This window comes from Gymnoscopelus braueri (assembly GCF_963280865.1).
Source record: "Gymnoscopelus braueri genome assembly, chromosome: 14".
Classification (NCBI taxonomy): domain Eukaryota; kingdom Metazoa; phylum Chordata; class Actinopteri; order Myctophiformes; family Myctophidae; genus Gymnoscopelus; species Gymnoscopelus braueri.
Genome location: NC_137619.1, coordinates 3,558,913 through 3,572,693, shown reverse-complemented (window position 1 = coordinate 3,572,693; position 13,781 = coordinate 3,558,913). Strand labels below are relative to the sequence as shown.

At 42.8% G+C, this 13,781-nt stretch overlaps 1 protein-coding gene across 1 annotated transcript in view; it reads left to right on the top strand.

The window, feature by feature from the left end:
* The window catches only part of ercc6 (excision repair cross-complementation group 6), a 64,687-nt gene that overhangs the window by 7,669 nt on the left and 43,237 nt on the right, over positions 1-13,781 (top strand). Inside the window, exons 6-7 of the mRNA XM_080449301.1 lie at positions 8,198-8,453; positions 12,925-13,413. Of these exons, the coding sequence (XP_080305427.1) occupies positions 8,198-8,453; positions 12,925-13,413 (745 nt within the window). The remainder of the gene's footprint in view (positions 1-8,197; positions 8,454-12,924; positions 13,414-13,781) is intronic.

The window sequence follows — 13,781 nt, the reverse complement described above, 5'->3', positions numbered from 1 at the left end:
AAAATCTTATGATATTTAGTCGACTAAAACTAGACTAACAGTAAAACATTTCAGATGACTAAAATATGACTAAAACTAAATGGAATTTTATTCAAAAGACTATGACTCAAATCTAATCACAATTTGCTGTTAAAATCAACACTAGTGTCAGCCTCCCCTCACGTCACTGATGAACCTCCAGTCACACAGAGTCACCACCGTGTGACTGTAGCAGTATAGTGGGCCAGAGCCTCTGCCTGATGACCCAAAGCCTAATATCTCCCCCCCCCGGGGGTAAGGAGGACTTCCCCTTTGGGCTAGTGGTCAACATGTTGGCTTTCCCGGAGCATTACAACTGCCCAATGGTAAAGATCCAGTCCCACACACAGTCATTCAATTGTACGATGCAGTCGTACAACGAAGCGTAAGTCAGGCTTTGTGCTGGATTTTATATTCGTCATAACCCTTTTCTTGGGGGGACAATGGCGAGTGACACGGTTATACTATGTACCAACCAATGTAATGACAGTTCATAATGTAATAATGTGTTACATTAATTGTTGAGTGTCAATGTAAGCCATATTGTGCATAAAGCCCACCCATTCTTATTCTCTTTTTTTTTTAGCATTTCAAGACATTCCAGGTGTCAAAGGTGTGTGACTTGTACAGAGCAGTGATCCTGATCCTGTTCCCACATGCTCTCTTACAGTCTGGTATGGAAACTGCTTAGCTGATGACAGGAAGGAGCTGAAATATGAAATTTTTGGCGATTCATTACATTTGTTTTACTTACTTTTTTAGAAAGAATAGAATAATAAATAACTAGTCACCAAAAACCAGTATGATACGACAAAGAATAATACTAGAATAATGTGTTTTAACCAGTAGCCAATCCTGATTGGTTAGTTGCTCCTGGGCACCATGATTTCTGGACCAATGACAGAGCTTCTCACAGATAAGGGAATAGTTTGGAGGCAGACTGTGGACCCGAGGGGTGTCACAGAGACTAGAGTTTTTTTTTTGGGAGCATTTAACCCATTGTTAGCTGTCTGGATATAATCAAATATTTTTTTAAAATTATAATAAAAATGTGCCCCAAAAAAACGCCCAAAATTACATATCAGCTTTAATTGATTCACTGCCAATCACGTAGATCTACGCGAACCGATTTAAAGCCGCCACGTGCCAATCGCGAAGATCTACGTGAAGTAAAAAAAAAAAAAAAAAAAAAAAAGAATTTAACTCATTGACTGCCGGAGTAAATAGCGATTTTTTTGTTTTTCCTTACCTTTCAAGTAGAGTAACAGAATATTTATCTCCAGTACGATCGATCCCCCGAGCCTTGCTAAACACGGAGGTTCTCTCTGTGCTTCTGCGAGAAAAAAAAGTCATCGCGACCCCCGGTTTGCTAGTTATTGGCCGTTGAATATAGCATGTCTCGTCAAAAATGCTGAGGAAATCCAGGGAGGCGAGAAAAGGGCGTTTTACAAATCGAATCGTTTTTTGCGATCACGTGATCTTCTGCTTCAGAACAACTTGTTTTCTTTCCCCTGTGCCACAGTGGTAAAGTGCCTACCCACCACCGTGGAGGCTGGGGGTTCAAATCCACCGCGGTTGCATCTGGCGTTTTTTTTTTAAATTAATTATTTATCCCCCGATTTTGTAACCCTTTTTTTCACCCGGTGCCAATTTTCTAAGTGATCATGAGCGCTACACTCCCCCCACAGCCTAGGGAGCCCAGGGCCGAGCTCATGCCTCCTTCAATGCATGAGAGCCAACTGACCTTCTTGTCACCTGACGGAGGGGAGTTTCCCTTCCCCTCCGTCAGGCGTCCCGGCTGTCATGGGGGAGGCGGTATAGCGACCAGGATTACTACATGTTTTTGTGAGGGTATTAACTACCCTAGGAGACACGGGGGAGAACATGCAAACTCCACACAGAGTAGGCCCTTTCACCAACCCCACTTAGGGTATGGGCGCTGATGATGCGGAGGAGAAGACACGGCCCCAGCGTCCTCGGCGGGAATCGAACCCAGGACCTTCTAGCTGTGAGGCGACATCGCTACCGACTGCGCCAAAGCCCACCGTGCCTCCTGGGCAAAGCATCTGGCTTTGTCGAGCCGGGCGGAGAGGGTGACATTTGTCCCTGCAAGTACTCCTACAGGCTGAGGCTCCTACAGGCTGAGACTCCTACAGGCTGAGACTCCTACAGGCTGAGACTCCTACAGGCTGAGACTCCTACAGGCTGAGGCTCCTACAGGCTGAGGCTCCTACAGGCTGAGACTCCTACAGGCTGAGGCTCCTACAGGCTGAGGCTCCTACAGGCTGAGGCTCCTATAGGCTGAGACTCCTACAGACTGAGACTCCTACAGGCTGAGACTCCTACAGGCTGAGACTCCTACAGGCTGAGACTCCTACAGGCTGAGGCTCCTACAGGCTGAGGCTCCTATAGGCTGAGACTCCTACAGGCTGAGACTCCTACAGGCTGAGGCTTCACTTGTCAGCAGGGAGTGTTGTTCCTTCCTGTGGAGGCTCCTCACTGGCAGGTGAACAGCAGTGACGGGGAGGAATCAACTGGCATTGGGGACTACATTGGGGAGATAACAGCACATATCCTAAGGCAGTAAGGACCCTGATTTCCTCTTCAGGCTTAGGCGGTAATCATTGGTGGCTGCCAGTTCCCACCGGATGTTGTGTGGGAGTCTTGATGCCCCCAGACGATACTGAATAACTGCTAGCTTGCATAACGTCTTAAGACTAGGACTTGAGTCTAACACATACAGGCGCAAGTCATGTTTTTGATCTTGTCCAAAGACAAAGATACGATCTCCCACTGTGCAACAGTGCCATGGAAACCTCGTATATGAACATAGGCCATTGCTTTTGCCCTTGGGCTCAACCTTATTACAGGAGAAGTTCTCTGGATTGAATTTCCACAGATAGTTCTTGAAGTTCGTACTGCTATTCCTGATCATGTTGCTGCCAACAAATATATACAGCTCTCCATTGTAGGCAAAGAATGAAAGTCTTTCTTGAACAGAAACCGTTTGAGAACACGCTTCTGGAGGAAGCTTTGTAGGTGTGCTCAACCAGCAGTTGGTCTCTGTGTCAAACATTCTGATGTTTGTGATTTTTCCCCCGAGCCCTTTGCCCCCAAATACAACCATCTTTGTCCCGACCATGGCGGCACAGTGATATGAAGAAACGGGCGGCAGAGTTCCCCTGGTGTTAATTAAAGACCAAACCATTGTAGTGGTGTCAAACTTGTGGATGTCATTAAACTGCACCCGACTGCAGTCATCAAACTTGCGTCCTCCATGGATATACATGACCTTCCCCAAGACACAGGCTGAGTGGTATATCCTCCCCTTTGGAACAGTCCCAGACACCTTGGGTTTGAACAATCTGTGGTTGTCGACGTCAAATGCATAAAGCACTTTGGAGTACGTCCCTCCTCCTGAGCCTCCCCAGAAGTAGATGCTACCTTCTATCGGCACAGATGTGTGGTGAAAGTTAAAGGGCCATTCTTTAGTTGCCTTTGGGGGCAACGTCGTCCAACACAAAGACACTGTGTTTAAGACATGCACTGTACACAGCACATTGTCGGTCTCCAAAATCTCCCAAAAGAAATACATCTTGTGTCCCACCGCCACTGTCGTAATTCGACGACCCCGTGTTGGTCCTCCTTTCAGACGTGCAACCCATCGAAACATTTCAAACTAAAAAGTACTTCCAGCAAATCCTGCTCTGTAAAGGAATGGAGCGCTCTCGTGCCCTACCATTTATATTTATATTGATATGGCGGCACAAACGTCACACGCAGCTTGGCCAATCCGTGAAGCCGAATGGTCGAGTTGGCCAATCATGGAATCTAATGCCTGTTTATTGCCCTTATATGGCAGTAGAGGAAGGCTCTGGAAATCTCCCACATCAGATGATGCCACGAATCACACAGTGGTCCTTATTTATGAAATGAAAGTAGCTGTACAGTGATTTTTATCCCTGCTAGGCCAGAACGGCCGAATGATTTTGGTCCTGTGAGTCTGTCTGATTCTGTCGCTGAACAGCTAATCCCGACCACCACTGGACTGATGAGTCAGGGGATATTAGCAGAATATTTTCCAATCTTGGAATAAATTCCTTACCAAAAAAAATCTTCGCCAATGTGTTTGTAAAGGTGTCTAGTAACACATCTCACAAAGACTGAAATCCAGTCCCCCTAGGAGAATTTTTGACAGCTCCTTAAAGTTGGGGTACCCACCATAACCTTGGTTAAAAAAAGATCAAATTTTAATTCTGTTTTAAGTAGCATGTGAGGGGTCAAACTAGGGTGTTTTTATGATTCTGAATCCACTGCAAGCATTTGTTTTGCACCAAAACCACTCCTTGGGCTAAACACGGCCATAGCCATCCTTTTCCAGGTATACTTTTTGTGTAAAAAGCCCATTGAGATTGGGCCATTTTTAGCCCAAGGAGTGGTTTTGGTGCAAAACAAATGCTTGCAATGGATTCAGAATTATAAAAACACCCTAGTTAGACCCCTCACATGCTACTTAAAACAGAATTAAATTTAGATTTTTTTTTAACCAAGATTATGGTGGGTACCCCAACTTTAAGGAGCTGTCAAAAATTCTCCTAGGGGGACTGCATTTCAGTCTTTGTGAGATGTGTTACTAGACACCTTTAAAACACATTGGTGAAGATTTTTTTTGGTAAGGAATTATATTCCAAGATTTTTTTAATATCCCCTGACTAATAGGCCAAGGAATAAATTAGCCTCATGGTGCTGCCGCATCACATTTTGGCCTATAACTCTTGAACCAGAGCTGCCAACTCTCACGCAATGAGCGTGAGACACACGCAAATAACACTCTTCACACACACTCACGCCACACATTGTATTTCTCACGCCTTCAAATCACCCCAAGGGGAAAACTGTGTCAAATCATGAGACAAACACTTCTGCCGGTATTTGAGCGACAAAGCAAATTAAATGATTGTATCTGAAGTAGCCCCACCCATATTAACTGTAGTGAAAAGCAGAAATGATAGGTGCGTGTGTGCGTCTCTTTTGTCTCATTTACAGTATGATATCCCCAGACATCGCCGACAGGAGGATCAACATAGATCTTAAGATTAACTAATGTTCTATGTTCTACACATCCAAAATGTTAGCTGCCGGGTGTACCCGGGCATTTTCTCTGTCCGGTCAAGTTCATAATAGTTTTTATTAACTTAATGCGACTGATGTCGAATTATTTAGGGACCAACAACTCTGTGTGTCTGTCTGTCCAACTGCGTGCTAAGAGCAGGCACTTACCTTTGGATGCATGCGTGTCATAAGGAACAGATATTGTGTGTGTGTGTGTGTGTGTGTGTGTGTGTGTGTGTGTGTGTGTGTGTGTGTGTGTGTGTGTGTGTGTGTGTGTGTGTGTGTGTGTGTGTGTGTGTGTGTGTGTGTGTGTGTGTGTGTGTGTGTGTGTGTGTGACACACACACACACACTAAAATCTACTAATACTGACATGATACTGACCATGACACTGACCATGATACTGACCATGATACCGACATGATTCCGACATTATACTGACCATGATACCGACATGATACTGACCATGATACTGACCATGATACCGACATGATACTGACCATGACACGGACCATGATACTGACATGATACTGACCATGACACGGACCATGATACCGACATGATACTGACCATGATACTGACCATGATACTGACCATGATACCGACATGATACTGACCATGACACGGACCATGATACTGACATGATACTGACCATGACACGGACCATGATACCGACATGATACTGACCATGATACTGACCATGATACCGACATGATACTGACCATGACACGGACCATGATACTGACATGATACCGACATGATACTGACCATGATACTGACCATGATACTGACCATGATACTGACATGATACTGACCATGATACTGACATTATACTGACATGATACTGACCATGATACTGACCATGATACTGACCATGATACTGACATGATACTGACATGATACTGACATGATACTGACATGATACTGACCATGATACTGACCATGATACTGACATGATACTGACCATGATACTGACATGATACTGACATGATACTGACCATGATACTGACCATGATACTGACATGATACTGACCATGATACTGACCATGATACTGACCATGATACCGACATGATACTGACCATGATACCGACATGATACCGACATGATACCGACATGATACTGACATGATACTGACCATGATACTGACATGATACTGACCATGATACCGACATGATACCGACATGATACCGACATGATACTGACCATGATACTGACATGATACTGACCATGATACTGACCATGATACTGACATGATACTGACCATGATACTGACCATGATACCGACCATGACACGGACCATGATACTGACATGATACTGACCATGACACGGACCATGATACCGACATGATACTGACCATGATACTGACCATGATACCGACATGATACTGACCATGACACGGACCATGATACTGACATGATACCGACATGATACTGACATGATACCGACATGATACTGACCATGATACTGACCATGATACTGACCATGATACTGACATGATACCGACATGATACTGACATGATACTGACATGATACTGACCATGATACTGACATGATACTGACCATGATACCGACATGATACCGACATGATACCGACATGATACTGACCATGATACTGACATGATACTGACCATGATACTGACCATGATACTGACCATGATACCGACATGATACTGACCATGACACGGACCATGATACTGACCATGATACTGACCATGACACGGACCATGATACCGACATGATACTGACCATGATACTGACCATGATACCGACATGATACTGACCATGACACGGACCATGATACTGACATGATACCGACATGATACTGACATGATACTGACCATGATACTGACCATGATACTGACCATGATACTGACCATGATACTGACATGATACTGACATGATACTGACCATGATACTGACCATGATACTGACATGATACTGACCATGATACTGACCATGATACTGACATGATACTGACCATGATACTGACCATGATACTGACCATGATACCGACATGATACTGACCATGATACCGACATGATACTGACATGATACTGACATGATACTGACCATGATACTGACATGATACTGACCATGATACCGACATGATACCGACATGATACCGACATGATACTGACCATGATACTGACATGATACTGACCATGATACTGACCATGATACTGACATGATACTGACATGATACTGACCATGATACTGACCATGATACCGACATGATACTGACATGATACTGACATGATAGTATGATACTGACATGATACTGACCATGATACTGACCATGATACTGACCATGATACTGACATGATACCGACATGATACCGACATGATACCGACATGATACTGACCAGGATGCTGACATGATACTGACCATGATACTGACATGATACTGACCATGATACTGACCATGATACTGACCATGATACTGACCATGATACTGACATGATGCTGACATGATACTGACCATGATACTGACCATGATACTGACCATGATACTGACATGATACTGACCATGATACTGACCATGATACTGACCATGATACTGACCATGATACTGACCATGATACTGACATGATACTGACATGATACTGACCATGATACCGACATGATACTGACCATGATACTGACCATGATACTGACCATGATACTGACCATGATACTGACCATGATACTGACCAGATACTGACCATGATACTGACCATGATACTGACCATGATACTGACCATGATACTGACATTATGAACCGTAATTACATTATGAACCGTTATTACATTATGAACCGTACTTACATTATGAACCGTTATTACAATATGAGTTGCTACATAGGACAGAGCATACATTTGACCCTGTGTCATCGTGTGTGTGTTCTGTCAGAGCCGGGGCCGTCCACGCTGGGCAGCATGCTCATGTTGTTCTGTGTGTTGTTCTGTCAGTGCCGGGGCCGTCCACACTGGGCAGCATGCTCATGTTGTTCTGTGTGTTGTTCTGTCAGAGCCGGGGCCGTCCACGCTGGGCAGCATGCTCATGTTGTTCTGTGTGTTGTTCTGTCAGAGCCGGGGCCGTCCACACTGGGCAGCATGCTCATGCCCTCCCAGGAGACGGAGTGGGAGGAGCTCATACGGACGGGCCACATGACGCCGTTCGGAACGCGGATCCCTCAGAAGGAGGAGAAGAGGAAGGAACCCCGGAAGGCCATGATGATGATGGAGAACTCGGCCTTTGACCAGTACCTGACGGACCAGGCCCAGTTGGCCACGGACAGGAAGAAGCCGACGCCTCAGAAGAAGAAGAAGAAGGGCCCTGAGGGGTAAGGCATATTTTTGCATATAGTTAGGGAATTTTAGCAATATGTGTGGACCATCTGTGAAAAAATTTACTACCAATAGCTTTCTTCACCAATGTGTTCTTATAGGTGTCTAGAATCACCTCTCAATTAATATAAACCCAAATCCTCGTGGAAAATCCTGGAGAGCCAATCAAAGTTAAGGAGCCCAGAGGGCTTGGGTGAAAAATATGTAAGTCTAAAATGAACTTGTGAGGTGTCTAACTAGGGGTTTTCAGGGGTGCTGAATCCATTCCAACCATTATTTTTGAGTAAAAATGTCTCCCTGGCCATCTAATATTGGTATATTGGTTATTGTTAGTGTATAATCAGTGTATAATCAATGGTAGGGGATTGGGGTGTTGTTGAATTGATTCTATTCTGAAAAATAAAATAAGAAAATATTGCTAAACACTTGATAAGAGTGTACACCTACTGTGCACATGCTCAGTGGGATACACTGTCTGCATGTGGGGAAGGAGTGGGAGTGTTGCATCCTGGCAAATATGTCTGGACGATTTTAAGGTACGGTAGTTTATCTACTTTTTGGCATTTATTTTCCTCTGCTGGCAAAACTTTTGATTACTGTGAATTTAGATGTCAATTTTCTCTAGCCTATTGCTTACATTGAACAACCATTAGTTAAACAATCATGACACTTGTCTTTTAGTAGACAACATGGAAGAGGATTCTGTAGCTTGTGGCTTAAGGTGCTTCATCTGTGGTGGTCCTGAGACTGAGCTCTCAAAAGTCACCCAAAAAGGCTATGCATAGATTTTGTCTTATTCTGAGAGTGTGGATGATGCAGCATTAATCAGAAGACTTCATGAGGACTGGAAAAACTGAGATGACCCCAAACTAAGATACCATTTGGAATGCAAAACCGAGCTATACAGTTGTGCAAGAAGTATATCCACTGGAAGTTTTTTTTCATTGTGATGAAAGTTGCCACTTGCAGATTTCAATCCTATTCTATGTTGTGAGTGACATCATGATTTAATAAAAACTTTAAACATAATCTATTCTTTAGAGCAAGATGAGCAAGACCAACGGCCAGACAGGAAGAAAAGACGCAGGGCATTGTCTGGGTCAAGTAGTTCAAGTGCTAGCTGGCACACTTGATCTACCATAATACTTGCTGAAAGAAACCCTGGTAAGTCTTTTGTATGTAAGATTCAAATGAATTTTTATAATTGTTTTTCTTGCTCCTCATTGTAGGCTTCCACTCAAAGTCAAATAATTTAATCATGCACATACTGTATGTGGCTACCTTTTATCCAGACAGAGCTTGGCAGTTGTATCGTGCACCTGATAATGTCTACCAGGACCGACTGAAAAGGAGTTTGATGCAGAGAGCAAAGCGACGAGGTGATGACTGGGACAGTCGCTGGTCGCCTGTCTGGTATTATAGATTTGGTGGCAGAAGAGGCAGTATATCATATTCGATGAAGAAGAGACTTTGAGAACCCTGTTACAAAGTCTGAGGTAACATTATATGGATACACAATACAGCTGTACAATACAACTCACATTTCTTATCCTTTATTAGTCCCCCTCATTCCTGGACCCATATCAATCTTGCAGAATAAATGATTTTGAAATTTATATTTCTTCCCTCAGGATAAGAAATGTGAGTTGCATTGTACAGCTGTATTGTGTATCCATATAATGTTACTTCAGACTTTGTAACAGGGTTCTCAAAGCCTCTTCTGCATCGAATATGATATACTGCCTCTTCTGCCACCAGGCGACCAGCGACTTCAAGTCCCCAGTCATCACCTCGTCGCTTTCCTCTCTGCATCAAACTCCTTTTCAGTCGGTCCTGGTAGACATTATCAGGTGCACGATACAACTGCCAAGCTCTGTCTGGATAAAAGGTAGCCACATACAGTATGTGCATGATTAAATTATTTGACTTTGAGTGGAAGCCTACAATGAGGAGCAAGAAAAACAATTATAAAAATTCATTTGAATCTTACATACAAAAGACTTACCAGGGTTTCTTTTCAATGTGCCAACATTGATACCTTCATTGCAAAGGATGCAAGTATTATGGTAGATCAAGTGTGCCAGCTAGCACTTGAACTACTTGACCCAGACAATGCCCTGCGTCTTTTCTTCCTGTCTGGCCGTTGGTCTTGCTCATCTTGCTCTAAAGAATAGATTATGTTTAAAGTTTTTATTAACTCACAACATAGAATAGGATTGAAATCTGCAAGTGGCAACTTTCATCACAATGAAAAAAAAACTTCCAGTGGATATACTTCTTGCACAACTGTATAGCTCAGTTTTGCATTCCAAATGGTATCTTAGTTTGGGGTCATCTCAGTTTTTCCAGTCCTCATGAAGTCTTCTGATTAATGCTGCATCATCCACACTCTCAGAATAAGACAAAATCTATGCATAGCCTTTTTGGGTGACTTTTGAGAGCTCAGTCTCAGGACCACCACAGATGAAGCACCTTAAGCCACAAGCTACAGAATCCTCTTCCATGTTGTCTACTAAAAGACAAGTGTCATGATTGTTTAACTAATGGTTGTTCAATGTAAGCAATAGGCTAGAGAAAATTGACATCTAAATTCACAGTAATCAAAAGTTTTGCCAGCAGAGGAAAATAAATGCCAAAAAGTAGATAAACTACCGTACCTTAAAATCGTCCAGACATATTTGCCAGGATGCAACACTCCCGCTCCTTCCCCACATGCAGACAGTGTATCCCGTGTACACTCTTATCAAGTGTTTAGCAATATTTTCTTATTTTATTTTTCAGAATAGAATCAATTCAACAACACCCCAATCCCCTACCATTGATTATACACTGATTATACACTAACAATAACCAATATACCAATATTAGATGGCCAGGGAGACATTTTTACTCAAAAATAATGGTTGGAATGGATTCAGCACCCCTGAAAACCCCTAGTTAGACACCTCACAAGTTCATTTTAGACTTACATATTTTTCACCCAAGCCCTCTGGGCTCCTTAACTTTGATTGGCTCTCCAGGATTTTCCACGAGGATTTGGGTTTATATTAATTGAGAGGTGATTCTAGACACCTATAAGAACACATTGGTGAAGAAAGCTATTGGTAGTACATTTTTTCACAGATGGTCCACACATATTGCTAAAATTCCCTAACTAAAAGGGGTGTGCCGACATATCGTCCCGCAATATATCGCGACGCGTTTTCATGACGATATGTATCTTTTTGGCAAAAAAAAAAAAAGAAATAATAGAACAGAAGTAATTGTTTGCTTTTTTCCCCCTATATATAATATATATATATATATATATATATATATATATATGCCATATATCGTATTGTATTGATATCGTGAGCCCAATATCATGTATCGTATCGTGAAATCGGCACACCCCTATTTTTGCATAATGGTCATAATTGTATCCATTAGGGGTGGGACGATATATCGATATATCGATATATCGCGATACTTTCTCCCGCGATAAATAATCGATATACTTCCGAAAAATATAGATATTTTTTTGTTTTTGTTTGTGATACGTTGTTTTTCCTACTCTGTATTTGTGTAATGATGATTTTGAACTGTTTGGTGCTATTTTATGTGTTTATGAATTGAATACAAGGACTATCGTGATATATCGTTGGTGAAATTTCATGCAATATATCGTGATATCGCAATATATCGATATTTTCAGATATCGTGATATATCGTTGGTGAAATTTCTTGCAATATATATCGAATATCGTGATATCGCAATATATCGAACATCGTCGAATATCGTGATATATATTGTTATCGTGGGCCTAATATCGTGATATATATCGTATCGTGAGGTACCCATATCGTCCCACCCCTAGTATCCATGTTCCATTATCATCATAATGTTCACGCATGTTCACATATTTAAAAAAGCTGAAATAGCTGATCTACAAGCTTACAAGGCGTCAAGTGACGCCTTGTAAGCTTGTAGATCAGCTATTTCTGCTATTTTTACATGTGTAAAATTATTAAATGTGTATATTGAAGTTATTTGTCATATCTGCCCTGTGCAATTTTAGATTTTGAAGCCTAAAAGGCAAACAGAAATGTATGTTTTATTCTTACGTTCCAGGTGGCTAAATATGTCTTTTTTTACACAATAAAAAAAGGTCCCGTGGTCTTTGATGGCCAGATGTGAGGGGGCTAGAATGGCTACTGTAAATAATAATAAAGACATCGCCGGGTTATTGTGTAAAAAAAAGACATATTTAGCCACCTACCCGAATGCCCCCGCCCACTGTAAAAAAAAGATCGCGAAAATTGCTAAAACTATAGAAAGAAAAAAAATGTACACATCTTTTATTTACTCTAATTACAAGCTAAAACATAAACCTTGGTTGTAAAAAAACAAAGTTGTCCTTTAAATCGTTAATCGCAATTATTTGATTAATTATTTTCTAATTAATCTTAAATTTGTAATCATGACAGCCCTGCCAAGGGGGAGGGCAAGAAGAAACGGAGCAACGGAACCCTCGCCTCCGCCAAGGATAAGAAGCAGCAGAAACGTCTGCTCAAGCTCCAGATAACCGCCCTGAAGGCCCAGCCCCGGGCCCGGCCCAAGGCCCAGCCCCGGCCGCCCAAACCCCGGAGAAGGCCCCGCGCCGAGGGGGAGCCGACGGACAGCGAAGGGTCCGAGTATCTGCCCAGCGACGAGGGGTTCGATCCCGACAGAGAGGCCAGAGAAGACGTGGAGGAGGGCTTCGGGGAACATGACGAGGATGAAGAGTATGAACTGAAGCCTTACAAGAGGAAGAGCGTCGTGGGGAAAGGCCAGGGGAAACGGAAGAAGGGGAAGGACGGTGAGGAGGATTACTGCCCCGACAGCGAGGAGGAAGAGGAGCATTCTGGGAAGAAGGGGAAAAGAGAGAATAAATGCAGAGATGATGGAGATTTGAATTACTACAAACAAAGAATAAGGTAAGAGTCCCTTACTTTGACTCACGGTTTTAAAGGTTTCATGACGTTCAGTTTTACCACACATTAAAAGTCTTTGTCATGGTCCTTCAAACGTGTATAGAAAGTTTTAACAAAAAATTCCACTCCATTGATCCATGGCAGGGGTTTTTCTCTCACATTTCTAAAGCCTTTTCAACTGCAATGAAAAAAGAAATCTTTGCCTGCGGGTGTCGCTGGTGAGGGATTTTGCCTGTCAATCATCGCCTCTGCTCCGCCCCCCCCAAAGGAAAGGATAGGGGAGGGGAGGGGCGAGGAGGAGAGTGGGCGGGATTAATCGGCTGTGACCTCACTGTCGAAGGGCCAAGCTCAGATTACTTTTCAGCCTAATT